General features: G+C 40.1%; 1 protein-coding gene across 3 annotated transcripts in view; it reads left to right on the forward strand.

Annotated features, from left to right (window-relative positions):
- PAPPA2 (pappalysin 2) overlaps positions 1 to 27,094 on the forward strand; it is a 376,815-nt gene that overhangs the window by 302,762 nt on the left and 46,959 nt on the right. For all 3 annotated transcript variants that reach the window (XM_064370884.1, XM_064370885.1, XM_021668059.2), the window contains exons 18-20: positions 15,867 to 16,035; positions 17,404 to 17,539; positions 19,741 to 19,850. In XM_064370884.1, coding sequence (XP_064226954.1) covers positions 15,867 to 16,035; positions 17,404 to 17,539; positions 19,741 to 19,850 — 415 coding nt within the window. The remainder of the gene's footprint in view (positions 1 to 15,866; positions 16,036 to 17,403; positions 17,540 to 19,740; positions 19,851 to 27,094) is intronic.

Genomic DNA, 27,094 nt, shown 5'->3' on the forward strand with positions numbered 1-27,094 from the left:
GACACATGAATAAGACCTGGGCAGTCCAACCCCAAAAATGGAGTCAGGATCTTTGTTAGAGCGTTGTTGGTCACACCCTCCTTCTTGAAACTCTTCTTCCTTGATTCTCTTCCATTTTGCTCCTTGATGTTCCTTCTTCCTGTCTATCCTCGATTTCCTTTTCTAGCTTTTTTTCCTCTAACAATTTCTTCAAAGTTGATGTTTCTCTAAGTTCTCTTTTCCAACTTGTCAGACACGAAGCTCAGTCACCCTGTAGCCTCAGTTATCATCTGCATGCTGATGATTCCTAAATTCATACCTGCCACTGTAGTATCTTCCCTTAAGGGCCATAAGGCGCATAAGACCAACTGCCTATGGATATTGCTGCTTGGATATACCATCTACATCTCAAACTCTTAACTATGCAAAATGGAGCCTATTATAATTCCTTTCAAATATGCATATCTTTCTGTGTTGCATGAAGCTGGTTGAACCGGGTGCCTGCACATCACCCGAGACTCTTCAGTGTCCTCCACCGTCTCTCAAATCATTTATCAACTCTGGGTATCATTGTCTTACTGACTCAGGTACGCTTGTTTCTCTCCATCCCTGCTGCTGCATCTCTATAATAGACTATTACCATTTTTCACCTCTGAACTGATCTGTCTCCAGTCTTTTTCCCTTCAACACTTTCACCATTTTTTAGCAAAAATCGTCTTCAAAAAACTCAAATCCAATTATGTATGTCCTCACATAAAATGAATGACCAGCCTACCTGCCACTTTATTAGGGGGAAAAAGCTGAATATTAAGATAGTTTCAGTGTCTGCACAATCTAGCTGTGCCTTGCTTACTTCTCCAGCCTCATTGCTTGCTATCTTCCTGGGAGACCACTTCCTTTCAGCTCTTACACACCTTTCTGTAGCATGGGCTCAAATGCTACTGAACTTCTTTTCTATCTTCATGGAAGCCATGGCAGTCGGGGCCTTCAGATGTGGAATTCCTTCTTCACAGAGCTCTCCTTGACAGTGACCTTTTCCTTGTCTAACTCCTACTGTCTTATTTTTAGCATAGATGTGGTGTTGTCCAGGAAGCCTACCAGATCTCCCCAGACTGTAGGGCTCCTCTCATAGGCTGCCATTGCACACCAGCCTTCTCTAATGGTATCATTTATCTCACTGATTACGAATGATCTTGTTTCTCATCAATATTCGCTAATAGACTGAATATTTTGTTTAGCTTCTTGTGCCCAATGACTAGTTATTTACTGGCGGGTATTCAGTACTTTCTGAATGGGTGGAAGCATTGCATTTATAAGCAAACCTATGATCGAGTTTTGATGTCAAAGTTGATGCTAAAAATAGTGAAGGAAAGAAGAGGTTTTTCTTATGAGGTGATAGAGGTCTCTATTTCAAATGCATTAGAGTGAATGAAAACTAAACATACATACATATATATAATATATATATATATATATAATATATATATATATATATATATATATATATATATTCTAGCAATTATCTCCATGATATAGAATGGTCATTCTTCAAAGACAGTTTCAATTTTATTTATTCAACATTTATGGCTGATTAGTACCATTCCGTGCAAATTAATGGTAACAGAAAAAGGATTACCTCTCAACAAGCTCACCAGAACAATGCTTCTCAATACTTGGCTGCTTATGAGAATCACCCAGGGAGATTTAAAAAAAATCGTAATGTCCCGGTCACACCCCAAACCAGTTACATCAGAATCTCTGGGGGTGGGGCCCAGACATCAGTATTTTCCAAAACTCCCCAAGTCACTACAATGTGCAGCTAAGGTCAAGAAGCACTGGTCTAGTCAAACCTCTGTTCCTGTTAGAATAACATCAGATATGAAATTTTCACTTTCCTGAAAGATCCAGAATAATATTTTTCTCTTCTTAAAATTTTCGTAGCAGCACTTTTGCATGGTAGATTTTAACATGTCTCCTTGAGACTTTTTTTTTTTTATTTTTGAGTGTAAGAGAGAAAATAAAAGCAGAATTGTAACTCCTAAGAGGTTGTAAAGAACATATAGTTTCAGGAGTTCTTTACTCTTCACATTGTATAAGACACACAAACTCTCCTTTAAGACCCTTTCTTTTTTCTCCCATGCAATTTACTTCCACATACACATCATCATTTATCACTTCTTTGCTGTTTCATTAACCTGATTTCCTGGGAAGCTAAAGTAAGTGTGTTTGAATTATATTTTATCAATAAGACCATATTATATTCTCCCTTATCTTTCACTTCCATGGTTGCCTTTTTCTTATTATGTGTTATCTTTATGTGTGAAGGTTAGGTTAACATCATTAGAACCCATAATTAATTTAACTTCTAAATGATTCAAACCTTCCAACTTTAGCTTAGACAATCTCCATTTCTATAAGTCATTCGTCAAGATGCCATCTGTGAAGTGCTATAGTCTCAGATTTTCTTGTGGGTAATTGTAAACATCCATCCTTTCTGAGGGTTGCCCACAGCATCAACTTTTCCAAAGTACGTAAATCTGTTTAAGTTCTATAAACACAAATGAAGGTCAAAGCTGAAATAAATAGGCCTCACATTGTGACTATTTATTGTTTAACAAATGTTTGGTTGGTGAATGCCTTCAGTGGAGTCGTGTCTGATCTAAATTGGGCGAGAGTTTGAGATGGGCTGGAGCTGGGCATGTATATTTGACCCATTTCTACACACATAGAAAAATTGGTGCTGCAGGGTGTTAAAAAGCTTAAAGCCAGTTTTCTAGGCATGGTGGCTGGTGGCTGGTGCCTGTAATCCCAGCTACTTGGAGGCTGAGGCAGGAGAATTGCTTGAACCTGGGAGGCAGAGGTTGCAGTGAACCAAGCTCACGCCATTGCATTCCAGCCTGGGCAACAGGGAGAGACTCCATCTTAAAAAAAAAAAAAGAAAAAAAAAGCTTAAAGCCTGGGATCTATTCTTTTGGGTTGATGAGGATGACTATGGTGACGATTTGTTGTCACTGTGTGCTATGTATTTTGTACACAACACCCCATAATTTCTCATAACAGTAATACATTTTATCATAAACAAAATAATAGCATAGTAGAATATGTTATTATATAATAGTATATAATTTGATATAGTAATTACAATATTTTAGTATATTATTATTATCCCCATTACAGATTAGGATACTGAGACTCAGTTTGGTTAAGTAGTCTGCCCATGATCACTCAGCCAATAAATGGTAAAATTAGGATGAAAACCATTCTTACTCCAAGAATTGTGCTATTGGCTAATAAAGCTTTTGGTTTGAGTAAATCACTTCATTTCTCTAAGCCATTTTCCACATTTATAAAATAAAGGGAAATAATTGAGTGATTTCTAGCCTTAAAAGCTTCTATTTTACTTTCTATCTCAACAGAACCAATGAAAAGAGCCAACACTTTGGTAAAACATCATTGCGAGAAGTGGTAGATACATAACAAATTTATTACCATCAGAAAAAAGCAGTGATACATTAAAACACAAATGCTACACAGGCATGGACTGAGCAGACAATCCTTAGGGCACTGTTAGAGTAATACTTGGAGAACTTTTGGTCTGCATGAACAGCCAAGGTTTTGCTCTTTCCTTCTTGATGGCTTTTGGTCCATTGTTATCCATTCACATCCAAGAAGACTGGATCTAGTTCTCCCTTGAAGATAAAATATTGGGAAAACTTTTTTAGAATTTCTAGAATTAAGTTTTAGAATTAAACACATCCCTAACTTTTCTAAAGCAGGTAATTTAATCAAATGGCTAAGCAGAGTTTTCTTAGTCCAAGATTCATCTCCTCATTTAGCAGTTAATTATACAGGCTCTGGCATTATTGAAATCTAAATTTGAATCTCAGCTCTGCTATTTATCAGCTTTTTGACCTTGAGCAAGTTACTGATCTGCGCTGGACATCAGTATTCTAATGGACAGGATGGAAATGACAGGTGTACATACAGGTTTTTGTAAGGAATAAATGAGATAATAGATGCAAAGAACAGCAGAATTTTTGGTCATATCAAGCTTCAGTTCATCAACACTGCTGCTGTTTATTCTTACTATCATCATCATTATCATTACCATCATCATAATAATTTCTACCAGGCTAATGCCTCTTAAAAATACTGTTGCTGGGGCCGGGCGCGGTGGCTCACGCCTGTAATCCCAGCACTTTGGGAGGCCGAGGCGGGTGGATCACGAGGTCAAGAGATAGAGACCATCCTGGTCAACGTGGTGAAACCCCGTCTCTACTAAAAATACAAAAAATTAGCTGGGCATGGTGGCGCGTGCCTGTAATCCCAGCTACTCGGGAGGCTGAGGCAGGAGAATTGCCTGAAACCAGGAGGCGGAGGTTGCGGTGAGCCGAGATCGCGCCATTGCACTCCAGCCTGGGTAACAAGAGCGAAACTCCGTCTCAAAAAAAAATATATACTGTTGCCGTTTGGACTATCCTTCTGGTGCAAGAGGGAAATTTCTTCTTTAACAAGGAATATGCTCAGCTACATTTTTATCAGTGGCTATTGTCTCCGATCTGTGGTTCGTTCCTATGCTAAAAACAAAACAAAGTATAACAAATTCAACAACAACAACAAGTAAAACGGCACCGAGTCCAGGAAAACTGCAATTGGCCTTCGAGGTCAGAGGTACAGATTTTCAATGACCAGTGGAAAAAGTGCATTTTCCTTGCATGTAAAAGAAAACACACACCAAAATAGAAAGTTTATTAAATTAAAAAATATATACTCTTCTCCCCCAATTAGTACACTTTCTGTCTGCTTCATATCATCCTGCTGACAACTCAAGAAGTGACCAAGTACTGCAGTAGCTTGAAATAAATCATGAAAAGAAAATAGAGGAAAGGGGGGAAAAAGAAACAAAATAATCAGCAAGATAGAGCTGAACATAATTTAAAAATTAGGATGAGCAAATAAAGTCAGACTAGTCTGGAAGGAGAAGGGCAAGGGCATGTCCTGGAGACATTACCCAGATTTTTAGGCTCTTGATCTTTTTTGAACCATAGCTTGAAACTCTGGAAGATTCAAACTGATTCTCTTCTATCCTAGGAAGAGAAAGAAAGACTTGGTTAATAAACGGAAAATGTGCAGTTAAGGCAAGCTAAAACTCATTAAGCATCCTGGATTCATAGTTTTTAAAAAGTTATAAAAGTAATCTACCTAATTGTTAAGCTCTGTGTCATAATGGCATGCCTATACATAGGTGATACAAGCTAAACCTATACATGTGTATACACATGTTCTATCTATGATTGCTCAAGGAAAGAACACACTTTAATCTCTGTGTACACTCATGCATCTGTGAGAAATAGAAATTTGTTTTCTTTCCATTAAAACCTCGTCTGGCTTTATAATTAGTGTTTATAGTAAATACGTTCAAAATTTATTCTTGGAATCCTCAAATCTCTTGCCATCTTAGGATAATGTAAGCTTTAGTCTAATTTGTTATAGCCTCTTTTGGCTTCACAGTGATTGAACCTCTGCCTCAAGCCTTGGCCACTCACATACACACCTGAGTGCAGGCCAGATCCTGGCTGCAGGCTTCAAGGGGCCTGGTAACTGGCATGCATGCTCTCAGTCCAAACTCAGCCCTTGTTGAATTTGTAAACTTCCCTGTTACCTTCAATCCCAAACTAGAGAACATCATATTGTAAAACTTTCTGTTTTATAGTGACTGCGAGTTTATCTATTAATGAGAGGAAATTTTTAAAAATCTGAGTAAGAGCTTAATTGTTATATATAAACCAGTAGAACTTTATTCAACCCATAACTTCACACCCTGCTGCTCTTTCTGGTCTTTCTTTGTCCTATTCCTCCTGTGTCTCAGGCTCTGGCTCACCCTTTCTTCAGTCCATTGAGTGAATATTTTGGTTGTGGTTTTGCTTTTGCTCTCTAGTGATGGGGTCAGTCCAGGCCAAACTGATTCATAAACTGTCTCCTGAGGGATTCTGGGTGGGACAGAAATACGAAGAATTAAGTAGGGTGGAGAAAATGAGCAGAATGTTAACATTCCCTACACATCACACACACACACACACACAGAGAGAGAGAGAGAGAGAGAGAGAGAGAGAGAGAGAGAGAGAGAAGCAAGTGGCTGGGCAGATCTTCTGATCATGGGGGATAGCTAGTAATTTCTGCTGCCTGTTGATCATGGTCATGTGCCATTCATTGTACTATACTTTAGATACACTATTTCACGTAATCTACTCCTGACCCTGTGAAGAATGTATGACTATTCCTATTTTCCGGCTAGGAAAGTTGAGGATAACAGAGGTTAGGTAATTTTTTTAAAGTTATAGACTTATTAAGTGCCAAGGCTAGAGCTCTAACATTAGTCTCCTGATTCCAAAGCACCTGCTTCCAGCCACTCTGCCACACTCTGCCATATCCTCCTCCACTTCTCTTCCTGATGGGAATCTCCCAGTGCAGCCACTACAGGCCTGCTGAAGCCACCATGACATCCGATTCTCGCTTTTCAGCCTGGGCAAGGAAAATGCTAATCAGCCCATTTCCTTCCGGCCCACATCAAGGGATGTGATGTCAGGAGTATGGCCAATGCAGAATCCACCTGTGTGTATTCCAGGTCCTTAGGTATACCACAGCTTTTTAGAGGTTCCGGTAACACATTAGCAGATTCAGGTCTTATCATTGCTGTGGCTTCTGGATAAGGGACGTACAAATAACGTTGCTTTCTCAAGGAGCAACAGTGACCTGAAGTGGTTGATTAATTCCCAGGTGAGGGTGTGAGTGTGTGTATTTATCTGTGAGCACTTTCAGTCACACCTGTCTGTGAGTCAGACTGATCAGGAACAGAGATATAACAATACCTGGAGGAATTATTGTGCTGGAGACTTTGTGAAGATGACAAAAGGAGTTCTTACAAATGAGATCACCTGTCCTCTGAAGTTGAGTGTTGAGTGTATACAGTGTGTTGCTCTTTTCTGCCAGAATTTTGTTTCAGTGGACGTCCCTCAGGCTCTTCCCCACAACAGGTAGAAAAGAGAGGGAGGGAAGGAGAGGTGGAGGGGATATGCGTATTTCCTCCGTTTCTCCATTTACGCTTTTGGCTAAGACTTTTGAAATCTCTGGGTTCTCGCCTGCACTGTTCCCTCTGCCCAGCATATCCTCCTCCACTTCTCTACCTGATGAACCCACTCAAATCTTCCTTTGCTGATATTCTTTATGTCTGCAGGCAGTGTTGGTGGCTCCCTCAGGTCAGTATTCCAACCCTAGTATGATATCTATACTTGTTTTTACAGCCGCAAGACCTAATATAATAAATAGACATATTCTAGCTTCTCAATAAATATTTGTTGAGTGAACATATAAATGGGCAAGTAATTGAATGGTAAAAGATAGTGAAAGAAAAAGGTTCCTATTAAATGTTTTCATGTTTCAAGTCCAGTTCACCCCTGAATTCCAGTGCAATTTCCAGTTCTTCAAACATGCGCTGATAAGAATTGATATTTGGATTTTGTGAAAAAATGCTAACAACTATTATATACATTTGAATTTAAATCACATGAAATAGAGAAACCTCAGGTGGTTTTGAGTTTGGGGTGTAACCTGGGCATAGTTGGTAGAAAAACCTGTTGGCTGCATGGGGAATGGAAGAAACTCATGAAAATAGATGAAGTGGGGACTGTTGAATTTAAAGTGAGAGAGTGAGAGAGACTAGGAAAGGAAATGTAGATGATTAAGATATCCACAGTGGAAAATGGAGAAACTGGGCTTAGGTGTTCAGACCTAGGGACCAGGCATTATTGTACCTGCCAGTCTGGAGACACAAGATTTAGGAGAAGGAAGTCCGAAGATAAAAGTGAGGGGTGGGACATAGAAGTAAAATAGTCTACACACTTTTAGGAGTTAGCAGGTGGCTCATTTTTTCAGAGAGCCTCTATTTTGCATGGGAGAAGAGCTTTGTAAGAGACTTTTTTTTTCTGAGTCAGAGAAGAATGGAAGGCCAAAGCCAATATGTCTTGTCGGATGGTCCTGCTGATGCTATTTCTTATTGTGTAGAAAGGGCGTGTATATGACATCAGAAGACGGGGCGTTAGAGAGTTAACAATAGCTCTGATGGGCTGTAGACTTACCATGTCTGAAGTTCACTTGCTCCCTATTTAGCATATTGGCTTGGGAAACCGGGCCTGCAATTTGTTAGAGGAAAACTGGCATGGGGTTTGGACGTGCTCTGATGGTTCTATCTGGGGCTATGTAGAGAACCATGTCTTTTAAAATGATCTAGATCACTACTTCTCAGTCTTTGATATTCATAGGAATTATTTGGGGGTCTTTTTAAAATGCACATTCTGATTGAGTCAGTCTGAAGTAGATCCTGAGATTTATTTCTAACAAGCTCCCCGGTGATTCTAATATTGCTGCTCTAGGTACCACACTGTGTGTAGTAAGAGGCTAAACTGTATTCTGAGTGAAAAGACTTTCTAACTTCACTTCAGAAACTGACCATGTATCAGACAAAACACAACTGATTAATGCTTTAGTTTTTTAATTCATATAATGGAAATCATGCAATTGTCTCTTTCCCTTACATGTCCTTATTAGGGATATCCTAAATGATGGGATTTGGGGCCCCTCAGTACAAATGCAGTAAGTGAGGAGAGGTGATTTATCTGTAGCTCCATTGGTAGGAACACGAGGGCTTCCATATTATAATATAGGCATTGGCATGAGACTCATAATAGTGCAAATCCCTGCTCTGCCGTCAACCAGTTAGATAATCCCAGGCGAGTTATTTTATGTTTCTAAATCTTACCTCATCTATATAATAAACATTTATACATTCATTGAACTAGTATTTATTGAGGGCTATTATGTACCAAGCATTGTGCTGTGCAATGGGAATATCATAGCAAGTAATGCATTGCCTTCACCAAGCTCATTCCATGGTGGAAGCTGATGATAAGCAAGTAAAACAAATACACAAAATAATTCAGGATATGCATCCTATGAAAGAAAAAAGATGCGCCGGGGGCGGTGGCTCACGCCTGTAATCCTAGCACTTTGGGAGGCCAAGGCGGGTGGATCACGAGGTCAAGAGATCGAGACCATCCCGGCCAACATGGTGAAACCCCGTCTCTACTAAAAATACAAAAAATTAGCTGGGCATGGTGGCGCGTGCCTGTAATCCCAGCTACTCAGGAGGCTGAGGCAGGAGAATTGCCTGAACCCAGGAGGCGGAGGTTGCGGTGAGCCGAGATCACGCCACTGCACTACAGCCTGGGTAACAAGAGTGAAACTCCGTCTCAAAAAAAAAAAAAAGAAAAGAAAAAAGATGCTTTGATTAAAAAAGAAAAAGAGGGGCAAAATAAGTATGCTCTGGAGGGGTGAGAGTTATGCTTAGATAGGAAGAAAAAAGGAGCCAGTCAGGAGAAGATAAAAAAAGAAAAGCATCATGACTCTAGAGAATGGCACCAACTCTTGTGCCTGGAAAGGGCATGGGTTATGCTTGGGATTCTAAGTTCAGTGTGGGTGAAGCACACTAAGGAAGGTGAACTTGGCATTGAATGAGCTTGGAGAAAATGGGGCCAGAACACACAGGACCTCATAGGCTAAAGAAAGAAGTTTAGATATCATTTTTCATCGAAACAGAAGCAACTAAAATGTTCTACACAGGGAAATGTATTTTATGAAAGTTACCTCTGACTGGTGTTTGCTGACTGGGTGGGAAGGGATCCGGAGGAGAAGTGGGGTGTCCAGCTAGGAAGTGAGCAGTGGTTGCTTGTGCTAATGTTTGTGGCTGTGGAGATGCTGACGTATAGAGACAATTTTCAGAAATACCTGGGAGGTGAAGCAGGACTCGTTGACAGGTTAGAAGAAAGCAGATGAGGTGAGCAGAAAGATGAGATTGAGAGGAAGTGTAGAATCAGTGATGGCTTCTAAGTTCCAATCTTGAGAAACAGGGCAGATGATGGTATCGTTCACCAAGCTGGGGATGGTTGAGGAGGCTAATATGTGGAATGAGAGAATCAAGAACTCTGACAATAACAGTTCCTATCACACAGTGGGTTTGAGGACAAAATAGTATAGATGTATATTTTTCTATACAATAGTTAGGACGTAAGTGCTCTACGTGTTATTGTTTTCTGTAATTGCTATTATTCTTGAGGGAGTACCCATTGGAGACACCAGATGCCCTTGATTGGCAAAGGCATGATAATTCTCTAGGACTCACCCAATCATAATTTTATTTTCTCCAATGGAAAATAAATGTTACTCTTGAAAACCCTACAGTGGTGATAGAAGAATGGGGTAGACTATGTTTGTCTCAAGCAACATCAATCAAACTTTCGGCCAAGTTTTGATTATAAGATCTTTATTTCTGTCAATGACGTAAGAAGCAGAAAGAGCACAGCTGAGTTTTCAGCACTAGGTGGATACCATAAGTTCTGGAAACTGGTAAAAGCACCTTCTAACTTGGAAATTGTGCTGATTTGTCTGGAGAAGTTAGAGGGAAGGTAAATACAAACCTTCCCCTAACCCCAACTCCTTATGATACCATTTACAGAGTAAGAAAGAAATCACAGAGCAAGAAAGCCCAACTAACAACCCTAGCCAAAAGGCTTGATGCTTAGCAAAGACCAAATGGGACAGTCATAGGGCTTGAGGTGGATGATCTTTGCTGTCTGGTTTCTACACCTTACCAGCATGTGAAGGCAGCAAGGATCTTAGTAGTTTACTAACCTGGCTGCACATAAAAACTTCTGGCAGATTTAAAGACACAGGGTCCTGGGCCAGTCTCAGGAGGTTTAATTCAGTAAGCCTAGCAATCTAGATTTTTTAAGCGGCTTCTACATAATTCTGATGGGATTGGTCTACGTATGTAATTTGGAAATCATTGATCTCATGATCAGAATGTTATATTATGATTTGAAAACTTTGAAATCTATGAATTTCTGTGTGACACTGACTGGGTAAATCACTTCATGGTTACTAATGTGATTTCCTGCCTACAAATGAGATGTTTTAGCTGATAGACAGCCAGTATAATGTTTTACGTGGAAGGTACATGGCATGGGCTATCAAAGGTGCCGTGGAATCTCTGTCCTAGTTAGGATCTGTCTGTTTGTCTAGTATCCAATGCCATCATTCTTTGAAATGCAATCTGTTCACCTCATATTTTCCAAGTAGTCATTTGGCTCCTGATGCATAAGCTGTACACAAAGGATCATTGTGAGTAACCCAGTTTTTTCATTAATGATTTTAAAGATGTCAAAGGGCACTCCTCAACATCACCAAACCAGAAGAAATACAGAGGCACTGGCGATCAGTCCATCCACTGCTGTGTCTCAGTCAGCAACAGAACACCATAGATGGGTGGCTTAAACAACACACATTTATTTCTCATAGGTCTGGAGCTTGAGAAGGCCAAGGTGCTGGCAGATCCCTTATCTGGTGAGGATACCTTCCTGGTTTGCAAATGATTGTCTTTTGCTGTGTCCTCACATGGTAGAGCACACAGAGGGCAAGCTCTCACATGTCTTCTCACGAGGGAACTGGGAGGGCTCCACCTTTGTGACTTAATTACCTTCCAAACACCCCACCCCCAAAATACCGTCACATTGGGCATTAGGATTTCACCATATGAGTTTGTGAGGTCCACAAACATTTAGTCCATAGCACTAGGACTAAATGAGCAGGATGGCTGGCAAGATTTAGACTTCAGTCTTCTTCAAGGGCCCTTTGGGGAAACCAAATTTCCTAGAACTGGGAAGAATCCAAAACACTCTAAATTCCTGGCACAATCACTGTCTCTTTTGGAACAAAATGGCCAGAACTAGCTCATAGCACTGAAGTGCCAAGTTCCATACCATGAAATCTCAAGACTTGCACTGCAGCTGGGATCCACGACATGAACATGAGGCAGAATGAGACAGCCCTCACGATTGGGCCCTGAGGAACTTAACCTAGCGAGCGCTTTGCTAGAAGGCTGAGGGTGGGGCTTAGAGACTGCTGGTTGTCTGATGTAGAGAGATGCAGAAGCCCTGGGAGGTCCATGGAGAGATGATAGTGCAAAAGCGTCTTCTATAGAAGGGAGAAGAAACCGTGAGGAAAGAGAATCCTTAAAGCTGAGAGGGGCAAAGGAACTCCTGCAGAAAGAAAACAGAACCTCCTAGGGAATCAGTACTCTCTCTCTGCCACCCTCTTTCAGCTCCTGCCTGCCATGCCGCCTCTCCTTCTGGGTCGAGTATAACTGCGCTGTTCTCTTGCTACCTTCTAGCCATCCCCCTCCCTGTGTTGCTGGTTTTTTGTAGCACAGGGCCCGTCGCGTTGTCTGGGTACGACAATGGAAGGCTACATTCTTCTTCCCCATCCAATTTTGATCTGTCTGCTCTCACCCCTGAGGTTATTAAACTGGCAAGGAAATACATGAAATCGGCATTCTTGAATGGCTCTTTAACTCTGGGCAAGGAAAGGGAAGACTATTTCCATGGTTGAAGTATTCCAACCAATTCAGAGAAAAATACCACATGAAGTCAAAATACGATCTTCCTGGCCAAGCAAGGGTTTTCCTTTATAACCATGCAGACATGCAAGGTTTTTACAGCCGTGCCTCTCCCCTGCTGTCAGTGGTATTGCCTGTTCTCTCCTGCTGGGGGATGTCAGTTCAGCAGAGGTAGGGGAAGGATTTCATCTGTGGGAGGTAGAAAGAAGAGAGTCCCTGGGAGGATATAAACTCTGCAGTGTGAAGGAGGAGTAAAATATCCATTCTAGGAGAGGGATGAAAAGGAGCCTCATTAGAATAAAAAAGAGCTGCAAGCCCTTCATTGAAAATAGGGTTGGAAAGGCATTTTTAAATGTCATCTTTCTGGAGGGAAATAAGCAATTTACTAAGCAGTACATTTCATTTATATAAAGTTCAAAACCAGGCAAAACTCCTGTATGCTGATGAAAGTCAGAAGAGTGTGGTGTGGCAAAATACTGTATGCCGTGAGGGTGGGAGAATTTTAACTGGGAAGGAATGCAAGGGAGAATTCTTAGGGGATGGACATATTCTGCATCTTGATCTGCCTGGTGGTTACCCAGCTGTATTCACAGCCAGGCGTAGTGGCTCATGCTTGATATCCCAGCACTTTGGGAGGCCGAGGCGTGTGGGTCACCTGAAGTCAGGAGTTCAAGATCAGCCTGGCCAACCTGGTGAAACTCCATCTCTTAAAAAAAAATAAAAAATAAAAATAGTAAAAATAAATAGGTAAAAATATATGTAAATAAAACAAAATAATATACATAGGTATATTATTGAAATATATATTTCAAACACTTGAAATATAGCTCAAAAATGGTATTTATTTTAATAGCTAGAAGATACATGTCCACACAGACTATGATGCTAAAAAATTCCAGTTCAGAAAATCAGATTTGTTTTTTTGAGACATGATCTCATTCTGTCATCCAGGCTAGAGTGCAGTGGCATCATCATGGCTCACTGCAGCCTCGACTTCCCAGGCTCAAGCCTTCCTCCCACCTCAGCCTCCCCAGTAGGTGCGTGCCACCATATCTGGCAAATTTTTTGTAGATATGAGAGTTTTGCCATGTTGCCCAGGCTGGTTTCAAATTCCTGACCTCAAGTGATCTGTCCGCCTCAGCCTCCCAAAGTGCTGGGATTACAGGAGTGAGCCACCGTGCCCAGCCAAAAATCAGATTTCTATTGCAAAATGTCTTAGGGATAAAGATATGAATCTAAACAATTATTTAATAATAAAACACTCCACTTATTTCTAAATATATATTATTCATATATGTTAAACTATTAAAATATTTTATTATTAAAATTATTTGAAGTTAAATGAATTCTGTGATGTAACATCTTGGACAAATTGCTTAACATACTTCAGTGTGTTTCTATAAAATGGAAATAAAAACATGATTTTATTAGTATTATAATGATTCAACTTGGTACTTATCAAATGTGCTTTGCAATGTACCTGACATGGTGGTAGTTTCAATTCAATGGTTCCATTCAGAAGATATTTATTTAATGCTGAATATAAACCAGATATTATTTTAGTTATTTATTTTCTTTTTTTTAATTGCATTTTAGGTTTTGGGGTACATGTGAAGAACATGTAAGATTGTTGCATAGGTACACACATGGCAGTGTGGTTTGCTGCCTTCCTCCCCATCACCTATATCTGGCATTTCTCTCCACGTTATCCCTCCCCAATTCCCCACCTCCCGCTGTCCCTCCCCTATTTCACTCCCACAGACCTCAGTGTGTGATGCTCCGCTCCCTGTATCCATGCGTTACCATTGTTCAACACTTGCCTATGAGTGAGAACATGTGGTGTTTGATTTTCTGTTCCTGTGTCAGTTTGCTGAGAATGAATTAAAAACAAGAATACTACATATCCTCTGGCTTCTGGAAGCTTCCAGTCTGATGGGAAAGACAGTCACATGTGCATTTATAAAACAGTGTGATAAATGTTTCACTAGTGTAAGGTTAGAATTAAAAACAAGACTACCACATAGCCTCTGGCTTCTGGAAGCTTCCAGTGTGATGGGAAAGACAGTCACATGTGCATTTATAAAACAGTGTGATAAATGTTTCACTAGTGTAAGGTTAGAATTAAAAACAAGACTACCACATAGCCTCTGGCTTCTGGAAGCTTCCACTCTGATGGGAAAGACAGTCACATGTGCATTTATAAAACAGTGTGATAAATGTTTCACTAGTGTAAGGTTAGAATTAAAAACAAGACTACCACATAGCCTCTGGCTTCTGGAAGCTTCCAGTGTGATGGGAAAGACAGTCACATGTGCATTTATAAAACAGTGTGATACATGTTTCACTAGCGTAAGGTTAGAGTGCTGTGGAAACCCGCAAGAGGAACTGCACAACAGTCAGAAGACAACAGGCCCAAGTTGGTGGGCATGTTTAACCTTCAAAGGAGCATAATTAGACTAGAAAATGGTAATTTAAAGCTACCACATGGTTGAAAGTCAATAGTCAAAGGGTTATTTATATTTTAGAATTAGAAACTTATCTGTAACCAAGAGTGTTTTGCATTAAAAGTGGATATGTTAAAACAGCAACATGGAAAGCACTTTCAAACTGCAGTGAGTCAAAAGGAGAATGGAATGTAATTTTCAGTAGCAAGGACCCTAATTCCATTGACTCCAGTTGACATGAAATGCTGTCTCTCTGGTTGGAGACCATGTCTGTGCTTGAGAAGGAGGATCAATTCTTCCAGGCCAGTATTGAGTCATGTCTACTTTGACAAACTGGTGAAAGCTATGAACTCTTTCATACCTTTAACTTGTAAACAAATGAAGCAGTCATCTCGGAAGTTATTATCCTTCTGAAAGTTAGGTTCAGAGTCTCTATTTTAAAAGAAGGCTCATATTGCTGCACTTTCTCCTTTCTCTGAAGAACCAATAAATAGTAGCAGCTTCATCAGTTATATTGCCATATCAACATTGATGATCCTCAAATCACTTCTGATCAGTCTTCTGAATGTGTGATAACCTTTTCTGTACCCCATCCTACCTGACATTTCATTGTACTTAGATGTGAATATTTTCCAAGATGAAAGTCTCAGAGAAAACCAGACTGCAATTTAGATGCTGCACTATTTATCAAACCCTCTTAAGAATAACAGATTAAATATTTTTATACAACATCTACCACTACTTCGAGTAATAAATGAACATTACTATTTTTAGTTCCATGACTTAGAAATTAGCCTGGAATAGTGGGACATTTGGCTCACAGGAACCGTCTGTCCCTGCCTATTTGCTAATTCTTATCCCATGTTGCTGAGGATCAAGTCTTCTTTCATGACTTCTTGAGATATTCTGATGAGCTATTTTGTTTTATATTTTATCAGCAAGTTCCTGAAGATACAATGCCTGGAAGGTGGTATCTGGGAGCGAGGCAGCTGCATTCCTGTGGTGTGTGAGTCACCCCCTGCTGTGTTTGAAGGCATGTATGAATGTACCAATGGCTTCAACCTGGACAGCCAGTGTGTGCTCAACTGTAACAAGGAAAGTGAAAAGGTAAGGAAGACTTCTTGAACTTATTTTGGATCAGGCTGTGCTCTAATCTTGATGGCCAATCCAAGAAATTTGAGAAGAAATAAAATTTCTAAGGAATTCCAACAGGCAGGGACTTGGGATTGTGATCAGGAGTGTTGGTCTTACGCAATAGAAAATTCAGAAAATACCACATTTTTGGAATATTCTCTCCTGAGTTCAGAACTTCTTCTGAGACAAGAAGAAGAATCCAATGGGTATGGTACCAGGTGGATTCCAAAAAGAATGCTGGGATCCTGATTTAGCAACATGGTCTCCTCTCATGGATGGCCATTGATATAAGTTGGCTAGAAAACCTAATATTATTTTTTTTCTAGAACAGAGTCCTGAACAGAAACACAAATTCCTCAGCAAAGCTGGAAGTGCTGTTTGACTATTCTTTTCCCTAGGATTTTGCCACAAAAGATCTCAAATGAAAAACACAGTCTTATCTTGGTTGTGTGACTAAAGGCAATTTTATTTTAGAATCTTTTCAAGCACCGCACACATACATGAGATAGAAACTCAGGCAGACTTCCCAGGCAAAGATCAATGTCCTTGACTGCTCCTTTTGCACCTGTTCTCTTAGTTTCCAGTACTCCAAGGTAAGCACCACTGAACAGATGTGAAAAGAATATGGCCCAAAATGAGACCCATGAGAAATCAAGCACATCTGTTTGCACTGATGGGTTAAGGAACCATCGAGATGACCATATGAAGGAAGGGCTACCTACATTTCAGAAATCTTAATTTTTTTAATTTTGAGAGTTAGTGCTACTCTCTATGTTCTACATAGAGTATAATTTGTGAACCAAGAGTTACACAAATCAGCACACATGTAGAGAAAGGAAATAGAATTTTGGTGAGACCAAAAGCAACTATGATGTTTCCATTCAAGCAGAAAGGCAAAAGCACACCTTTAGGAAACATTATGAATTGGTTTCACTCAATGAAACTCATCTTGAAAAAATCTGACATTTGCCACAAGCAGCATTTGTGTGATAGTAGAAATGAATCAGTGCAAAACAACACCATCTGGGAAACAATTCCAAAAATAGCTCTGAATCCATGAGCTTTGGCTGATAGCTCATTATATTCCTATATATAAACAAAAATACATTGTTAATACATTTCATTAATGGAAAAAACTTGTCATCATCATTCCTCTGCCTGAAAAAAGCAAATAATTTTTTTGGGCTTTTTTTTTTGGCCAGTAACAACTTGCTGTTCCAATAGTGTCTTTTGGTCCAGGTTCTAGAACTGGAGAATACTATGACTTAATCACACCACTTTTTTCAACTCTCAATAAACTTAACAAAACAATAATGAAGATGTTTACTTTTGATATTGTAGGTTCTTATCCTCTGCACTAAAGAGGGACTGTGGACCCAGGAGTTTAAGTTGTGTGAGAATCTGCAAGGAGAATGCCCACCACCTCCATCAGAGCTGAATTCCGTGGAGTACAAATGTGAACAAGGATACGGGATTGGTAAGGATAGGAGTGAATCTTAAAGTCTGCTTCCATGTTATCCTTTTATTAAGCCCCATTGAATTTTTTTTTTTTTTTTTTGAGATGGACTCTTGTTCTGTCACTCAGGCTGGTATGCAGTGGCACAATCTCAGCTCACTGCAACCTCCATTTCCCGGGTTCAGGAAATTCTCAGCCTCCCAAGTAGCTGGAATTACAGGGGCCCACCACCACACCTGGCTAGTTTTTGTGTTTTTAGTAGAAATGGGGTTTTACCATGTTGGCCAGGCTGGTCTTGAACTCCTGACCTCCGGTGATCCACCCATCTTGGCCTCCCAAAGTGTTGGAATTACAAGCGTGAGCCACAGCACTCAGCCCACCCAGCAGAATCTTGAATCAGATGCACTGTTCTGAGTAGATAGAAATGCAAGTTGACTCTTAGCTGCTTCAGTAAAAATGAGATTTATGGCAATTTTGTGGGGCCTAGACCAGATGGATTTGTGGTATGCTTTGTAGTTCCAGGATGAAAGGTGGGACTGTGTAGCCACATAGCATGTGTCTGCTGGGCTCCTCCATTTTCTGTGGTTGTTACTGGAGTGGAGAATTACTGAAAGGGATGAATTGAGATTCCTCTTTCACGCATCATTCTTCAGCCATTCTTTCTCTGCAGGGGACTAGGCTCCAGAGCCGTGGACAACTTCTTATTCAAGCAATTACAATTAAAGGTCTTTGTGGCCAGAGATGATTTATAGTGATGTTAACTTTGCCTTGGCTGGCCCTAAACATCATAGGATAGAATTGTAGCTGATGTGAAACCTTGTAAGATTACTCCTAAATTCTGAACTGTATTAGCAAGGAGTAATTTTATCAGATATTCTAGCCAATGCCAATGAGTATAATTTGCATTAATTAGGAAGCCCATTACCATTTTCAGGGTGCTCTTTGCACAGTGATGTCTTGTAGTCAGGCATAGAGTATCAGGGAATTCAGATGTGCCTCTTGAGTGGCACAACTTTTTTTTTTTTTTTTTTTTTTTTTTTTGAGACAGACTCTTGTTCTGTGACCCAGGCTGGTATGCAGTGGCACAATCTCAGCTCACTACAACCTCCACTTCCTGGGTTCAAGCAATTCTCCTGCCTCAGCCTCCCAAGTAGCTGGGATTACAGGTGCCCACCACCACACCTGGCTGATTTTTTGTTTTTAGTAGAAATGGAATTTCACCATGTTGGCCAGGCTGGTCTTGAGCTCTTGACTTCAGGTGACCCACCCACCTTGGCCTCGCAAAGTGTTGACACATCTTTTTTCACAAACAGATTCGTGTTCTCCAAGCCTCTAATTTCTGCATTAAAATATCATATACTCACATATCTAGAATTCTTAAGAGGGATGTAGTTCTTTTGATTATTTAAAAATCAAAGTATTATTTTAGTTCTTACACATAGATAGAACTAAAAAGAAACTCGGAAATCGCCAAATCTATAGATGAGGAAGTAGAGAGCCTAAAGAGTGTGTTTTCTCTTAATATAATTTTAGGAGACATTTGGACCTTGTGTGCAAGGGAATAAAACAAGATTTTTCTGCAAGAGATCAACACATGGCCAAAGTCTCTGCTTCTGATTATTCATTGCTTCCTCCTTTAATCAAATAGATTTATTGGCTGCCAGGGCACTTTTCTTTAGTGCAGGAACAGATAGAATAGTCCCTGGAGTAATTTTATAATTTCTGGGCCACTTCCCACCACCCACCACCACCACCATGTCAAGTTCTTAGGTAGTAGTTGTTAAAATTATAAGCTTCCAGGAGACCATGTAAACAGGAATGATATTAAATATACTTAAAAGTCATAAGCCAATCAGGATAGACTTTGTCTAGCTAGAGTCCTGGAGGGGGTCTTGGAAGCCAGTTGGGCCAGGAATTAATCTTTCAATTACTAGACCATGCAGAAATTCAGGCATTCCAGAGGAGGGATTATCCTGAACAAGACAGAAAAGAGAACATTTGGGGCACATGGAGTTAGGTTGGGGCAGAGTCTCTTTACCAATTAGTATGAAAGTACCCCTACATGAACACAGTAGATGAATATCAGTCCTGCCTACAATATCATAATATGGTGATGCATAATGAAAGCAATTGTTCTTTAAAAACTCAAAGGTATTGATTCCTGAAAGAAAAAGAATGAGATCTGGGAAGTTCAAGTCTGTTGAAATCTTCTGTTCTTTCAGGTGCAGTGTGTTCCCCGTTGTGTGTAATCCCCCCCAGCGATCCCGTGACGCTGCCTGAGAACATTACTGCTGACACTCTGGAGCACTGGATGGAACCTGTCAAAGTCCAGGTGAGGAAAGGGACATTGCTATGCACCAAAGATGTGAGTCTGCAGAGCAACACTCAGAGCATTATTCCTTGGAGTAATTTCAGAGGCTTCCAAAGCATCCTCAAAGCAAACAACCACATGGATTACTCTTAGAAAGAAGGATTAAACATTGGAACAAAAAAAAGAGGGAAGCTTGAGAAAAAAGATGGCCCACAGCTAAAGGAAAGTTTGAAAGATAAGATGGAAAGAAGGCTCAGAGACATACGGCACAGAAAGGAAAATTACTAGTAATGAAAAATAAGACGGGGCAGGTTAGGATAAACCAAACAAATGTATAAAGGTGAAAGAAGGATGGAAAGAAAAGGATGGATTAGAAAAGAGGAAAATAAAACTGCAACCAGAGGAGTGCCTAAAGGAACTGAGTAAGCAGAGAATTGCCTTTCCTTTCTCCCTCTCCCACCCTTTCTAAACCTGAAATCCTTTTCCTGGGCCATCTGCTATTCAAAGTCAGTCATCAGAAAAATCCACAACATCCACAGCCTCTTCTCTGGGCTTTCTTTCCATTTGCTTTTCTATCTGAGACCTGGCTCTCCACTGAGGACTCTGTCTCCTCCGCAAGGCTCACCCCTTGCTGCTTTCTCTCTCATGCCCCTCCTAACCCTGGACCTCCAAGAGGGGTAGACATCATCCTCTCTCCTCATTGCCATTTGCAAACCCCTTTTTCTCTCTCTGCTGTAAAATCACTCACATTTGAATCCAATGTCCACAGAATGAGTCACTCACCTCCCTCAATGCTGCTGTCATCTTCTGACCCTTACGACATCCCTCTCCTTACTTCTGAAACACTTTGGATCCTGGGGCATGGCCACATTAGCCAGCCCTCCTGTCAAAACTCGCATGGATGTCGACATCTGCACATTTGACACTTCTGAAACCTGGATTCTCAGCTCTGTGGCTTCCTTTCTTCCTGCAGCCACCTTTTCCTTTCCCACTCCATCTCCCACATGCTTTCCTTGGCTCACCCTAATCTTGCCATGGTGGCTTCTTGGCTGTTTCCTGAACATTCCAGCCACACTCCCACCTCAGAACCTTTGCCCTTGTGATTCCTTCAGCCCAGGATGTTCTTCTCCAGGATAATATCTGCATGGCTTGCTCCTTTCCATCTTACAGATTTTTACTCAAATGTCAGGAAGGACCTCTTTGGTTATTCTATTAATATCTAACGGTTTAATTCCCCTGACACTTTCTGTCTTCCTTCCCTCCTTCATTTTTACTCCTTAGGACCTACCAGGAGTATTACATATTTTACTTACTTATCTATTATCTTCTTCTGCCTGCCATTAGAATAAAAAGTTCACGGAGAGATTACTTTCTGTTTTATTCATTATTATATCCCTAGATCCTAAAACAGTGTCTAGTATTTGATTAGCGCTCACTAAATATTTGTGAAATGGATGAATGAAAAGGAGAACGGAAAGGCTATGCAGGAGCTAAATGGAGAAAATCATGTTGTAAACTAGTTGTTTCTTCTTAGAGTAGAGGAGGGTGGGGATGTCAGAAAGCCTAAGAGCTTGGTTACTTTATGATTAGACTGTTTAACAACATTCTTGCAAGTCTGTTCCCATTGGGTGACCGAAAGAGGACTCCAGAGATATGCCATATTTCATTCAAACATTATCCTCAGGTCTCTGCTTTTTCCTCACAGCTTAATTGTGCTTTATTATGGGATGGATTTGTGTCAAAGCAGAGGGTTCAAGAAAAAAAGTACTCTAAGTGTGATTTGGGTGAGGAATGGAGAATAACACAATCCTATTAATTCAGTTAGTCACTCATTCAACAAACATTTTCTGAGGCTTACTATGTGCCATGAGCTATGCTGAGCGCTGGGATGTGGAAGTGAAAAATAATAGTTCCTCTGTTTAAGGACTTACATTTTGGCCGTGAAAGCTGTTATCTGTGATGATCTCACATGGGAAAAGGTTTGAACATAGTAGAGGTGCTATGCGAACAAGCATACTAAGTCTTCTGCTTAGGAGGCCAGTGGACTTGGGGGAAGGATCAATGAAAACTGACCAAAAAGCTTTTCCTCTGGGTCTTAAACTGTGATCAAGAGGAGCGCTCAAAAGGGTAAATAGTAAATGTTTCATCTGGCTGACACCAGGATATGTGTGGTACTGAGGAAGAGGAAGATGTGGTGAGAGAATAAGGTCAGGAGAAGCAGGCAGGCGAGATCCTACTAGGCATTGCCTGCTCTTCCTAGGATGTCTGAGTCTCAGAGAACTCTGAGCGGAGGTGGAGTGCACCTCGGTGCTGAGGGCAGTGTGAAGACTGCATTGGAGTGCAAGGAGAGGGCCAGAGAACACCTCCGCAGGCTCTCCCATCCCCTGGCCTTTCCGGACTTTCAGTTTCACTCTCCAGTCTGTTGTTAAGGTTTAGCTAAACTACAGTAGCTGGAATTACAGTGCCCTGAAAGAGCTTCTGCCTCGTGTTTCATGGTGTGCTAGATGGTCTAGACCCTTTCTTTCAGCCCCATAAACTCAGTGTGATATGATGAAAAACCTCTTTCTCTGTAAGCAGACAAAGGGAGAAAGGCTTGGGCATGCATGAGCCTTTTCTTTCTCTTGGGTATAAACTGAAGTAGATCCTTCTGCATCTGCTTCACCATCTACCCTGCAAGGCGCCTGTTGGGAACAGTCAAAGATGCAGGGTTTGTGAGGCCCGAGTGCAAGCCTTCCCATGCGTGGGGTTTCTTCCATCTCTGTGTTTCTAACGGAACATTCCAGAAAATGACAGTCCATTTGTCTTCATGAAGACAACAGGGACATGAATTACAGACACTTGACCCTTTCTAAACTGGAAAACAATTTTCTCTATTCTATTAAAGCCTCCCTGTTTTCAGCTATCCTTTGGGGAAATTATTATTGTTTATTTACTTCTATTCCATAGCATTTTGTTCTTGTTTATCTTCCTGATGCCTTTTTCAGGGCCTGGCACTTTGTAGGTTTGTTGGAAACATTGGTTGAATGAGCAAAGAAACTGTTTTAGCACCATTTTCTTTTAAATTTAATTTAATTTTAAGTTCCAGAATACAGATGCAGGGTGTGCAGGTTTGTTACATGGATAAATGTGTGCCATGGTGGTTTGCCGTACTTATCAATCAATCCATCGCCTACGTATTAAGCCCCACATGCATTAGCTATTTATCCTGATACTTTCTCCCTTCCCCTGGCCCCCTCATAGGCCCCAGTGTGTGTTAATTTTCTCCCTGTGTCCATGTGTTCTGATTGTTCAGCCCCCACTTGTAAGTGAGAACATGCAGGTAGCATCATGTTCTACTTCAGAAGTAAATGGATTTTTTTTTTTCTCAGACTTGATACATTTCAGCAGCTTCTTACTGACATATCCTTGTCAATTCTAAGTTGACCACCTCAGGAAAAACATGAAAAATATTTTCCCTAAGCCAGTGTATCAAACATGATCATTTATATCATTGCATTTATCATGACTATGATTTAGTCAGCAAATTCTTGATTTTTGATATAGGTTGACCAGACATGATTTTGAGGATGTTAGCAGAGAAACACTAAAGACCCTGCAATAAAAAATATGTATTTTCTAAAAGCTGAATTTTAAACTCCTGAGCTCTGTTATTCGCCAACTGTATAACCTTAGGTAATTTACTAGTCTGCCTCCATTTCCTCATGTGTAAGTGGAAATAATACTGATCTCATTAGGTTAATGTGAGTATCAGATGAGAAACATATGAATAGACCTCAGCTTTCTTGATACATAGTAAGTTTTCTTGATCAATTGCTATTCTTAGGAGGCAGGTTGCTTCCGCTCAGTTTGCCTGCCTCTTCTCATCTGTACGAGATTCTGCCCTGCTCTTTGTAATTTGGGTGTAAAACTAAACTATATGGCTTATCACAGTTCACAGTATTGTTAGGGATGAAATTGTTTTCCTGGAACTCCTGAGGCTTGTGTCACATTTTCATGTGAAAACAAAGTGAAATAGTTAAATTAACTGCTTCCAAAATGTAAGAGAAGGGTTGAAGTAACTTGTGAAATGAGTCTTGTCCTTACCTTAGAAGGATTATTTGTTTCTGGAAAAATTCCCAGCAATCAGAATTTCAGACATTGAAAGCATAATTAACAACATTTTAATGTTTTCTTGAACTCCAAATCAATACCCTTTATGCCAAAAGAAAACCAAGTAGTTAACCAATGGTGAACACTAATTATCACAGAGTAGCAAAACAAGCTGTTACCTGTGCTCTTTCACAGTTATTATGTTAAAAATATTGCTTACAAACAAACCTTGGAAGGGATGCTCTGTGTTTAGGAAATTGCAATTTTATAGCAAAATGAAAACAAGAAAAAAAGTCGCTGGATGCAATGGAGCTGATGATGAGATGGTTGCCCTTATGTACCTTGGGGCCTCTAGGATGAGATTATGCACCAGCTGCAGATGATCTCATGATGGCTATCATTCTGTGGCACTCAGCAGCTCATGTGGGGTGCAAAATCTAACCTTGTTCTCATAAATAAGAAGAAATGCCTCATAAACCAAGGCAATTTATGACATGAAACTCCATGTTGAGTAAAATCCTTGTAACTCAAATTGACTTATCTTGGGAGTTGTTCCATATTGTACTCAATCTTAAATGTTTGTGTCCTTGAGAATCCCTTGGGCAGTATATAAAAAGAAAAGTAGGATTCCAGCCTTCGGAAGGGCTGGAGATGCCTTGGAATGTGCATCTTTAACAACCACCTTAGGTAATTCCACTGTAATGCTTCCAGAAACACTACTATTACAAAATAAAATACTGACAATATAAATATTTTAAGAACAAGCACACCTCTCTGGAGCATGGCTCATTTATTTAGTAAATGATGCTTGCTTATTTCATGAAAATTCCTGCTGTCTGCCATATTTTAAATGCCTTTGAATCTGGCAAGAGTACAGAGCAATGGATTAAATTGCATTATTTTCTCTAGTCTGCTTCCAATGACTTCATTCTTTGTAATAAAAAATGATACCTTACATGTGGAGAACACTATATTGTCTCCAAAACATATATGTGTGAAAAATATATATATATATACACACACACACATATATATTTGAGTCTCATCAGAGACCAATAAGCTAGGAAAGGAAGATCATATTATCTTTATTTTACAGTCACGTTAGATGTTGTTGGATGACCTGTTCAATATTGCACAGCTGGCAAGAAATAGAAAAATAAATGCCACCAACTTTGCTGACTCCCAGTTCAATGCAGCACTCCCTGCCTCACCCTGTTTGCTATTGATATATGTTTGAGTTAACTTGCCTATCAAATAGAGAATCAGTCATTTCTCTCATCCATGAGAAGCCCCTCATTTCCGTACTCCCCCCACCATGAAGTCTAAAAAAAAATAAGAGATACTTCTTTATATTACTATTTTTTTCTTATTGTGAAAAAAATTGTGTTTGTTTTTGAAGAACAATCAAGTATACTTTTAGACGCCCACGGAGTTTATTTGCCTTGCTCCAGGGGTTCTGCTTTGTATTCCTGCAAATGATGCCTGGCTTATAGAATAATATATTTTTTATTAAAGGAAGAATTTCCGAGGTTTTAGGTAGTCTGGGGTTTTGATGAAAAACATCTCAAAGTAGCAACTGACATAAAAGGAAGAATGAAGTCCTCCTGGGTTCAAATATAATGTCACTTACTCCTTGGAGCCTCCGTCTGCTCATCTACAAGAGTGAGGATATCTAGCTTGCATGCATGGTTGTGATTAAATCTAAAATAACACATGTGAAATGTCTTGCATAGTTTCTAACACATAGTTCTTAATTAAGTAGAAATGAGATTTCAGTTCACTTAGTACAAATCTTACCCCCGGAAATATCCTCCATCCCTGAAAATATACCACTAGCTATCTCCATGCAAAATAAAGAAAAATAGGGTTCTATAGTTGGCGTGCGTGTTGTGTGTTTGTGCACCTGTGTGTGTGTATACAATAATATCTGGGTCATTTGTCTTTTTCTGTCTCTTTTATATACTGAGCTGAGAAAGGAACTAATGGCTACTCAGTGTTTCCTGTTGGAACACCTCTGACAACAGAAGCAATTTCTAAAAGCTTTTTATTGTGAGACTGAGGAGAGGAAGGATGAAAATTTATTACTTTTAGATGTTTCAAGGGCATGCTGGATGTGAGAGACAATAGGTAAGGGTTTGAAACTTTCAGATGGACTTTCTAGGTCCTTGTCATTGCAGTGGTGTCTTCCTCCTTCACCTGTTACACGCGGGATCTAGACCCTTCTGGTCGGGTAAGAAGTATACTGACAGAAAAGAAGGATGCCAGACAAATCCATGCCTGCCAGCCAAGGTGACTAATCAGTGAGACCTGGCAGTTGGGACCGGCGGGGAGCAGCCAAATAGTGCTGATGCCCATTGCTCATGCCCTCGTGTGCCCAGATCACCGACACAGACACTCCTAATGTCCAAGGCACCTGCACCCAGTGAGTGGGAGAAGCTCCCTCAGGCTTTCACTGGGAGTACTTTTTTATTTTCTCATCCCTATTTTTTTCTAGATTCTTATTCTTTTTCTTCTTTTCTGCCATGCTAATCCCAATTCCCCAGTAAACTGTACGAGTGCTGAGGGTGGAAATGATACATTCTCCTTCACCCCAGGTATCTCCTCAGTGCGGGATTCATCTCATCTTTTACTCAGGAGGTGGTGGCTGCGGGAAATCAAAGGGCCCATAGAAAAGAATGACTACCACAGAGCCATTTCTCAAAGAAAACATTTTGTTTTCCCAAAAAGCCTATGTTAAGTTGAATTTTAATGATTATCCTTAACCATTGTGTCAAGAGAGTGTTTTACTGTATCTCTGACTTTAAGATAGGAAAAATTAATGTTTTAACTTGCAAAGTAGTGGTCCTTCAGGAAACTGATTTCATGGATACTTTTTTTTTTTTTTTACACATTGTGGCAATTGTTTTCATGAAAATGTGTTTTCCTAAATAGCATTTGAAAGTGTTTCCTCCTGAAGTACAAAGGCTTTCATCATGACATCTCATTTCCCCTATTATTTTGCTTCATAAATTCCTTTTTCCACAGACTAAACAACACTTTTTTTTGAATACGATAATTATGAATTACTGAGGACCAAATAAATGAGATTTTCCTGTGGCTACATGAATTAGGTTTGCAAAGAGCCTTTAACACTATATGAAATCTCTCTCAAATTCCCAGCTTTTCAACAAAATTCA

This window comes from Aotus nancymaae, unplaced genomic scaffold, assembly GCF_030222135.1.
Source record: "Aotus nancymaae isolate 86718 unplaced genomic scaffold, 86718_ANA_hifiasm-v0.15.2.pri h1tg000108l, whole genome shotgun sequence".
Lineage (NCBI taxonomy): Eukaryota > Metazoa > Chordata > Mammalia > Primates > Aotidae > Aotus > Aotus nancymaae.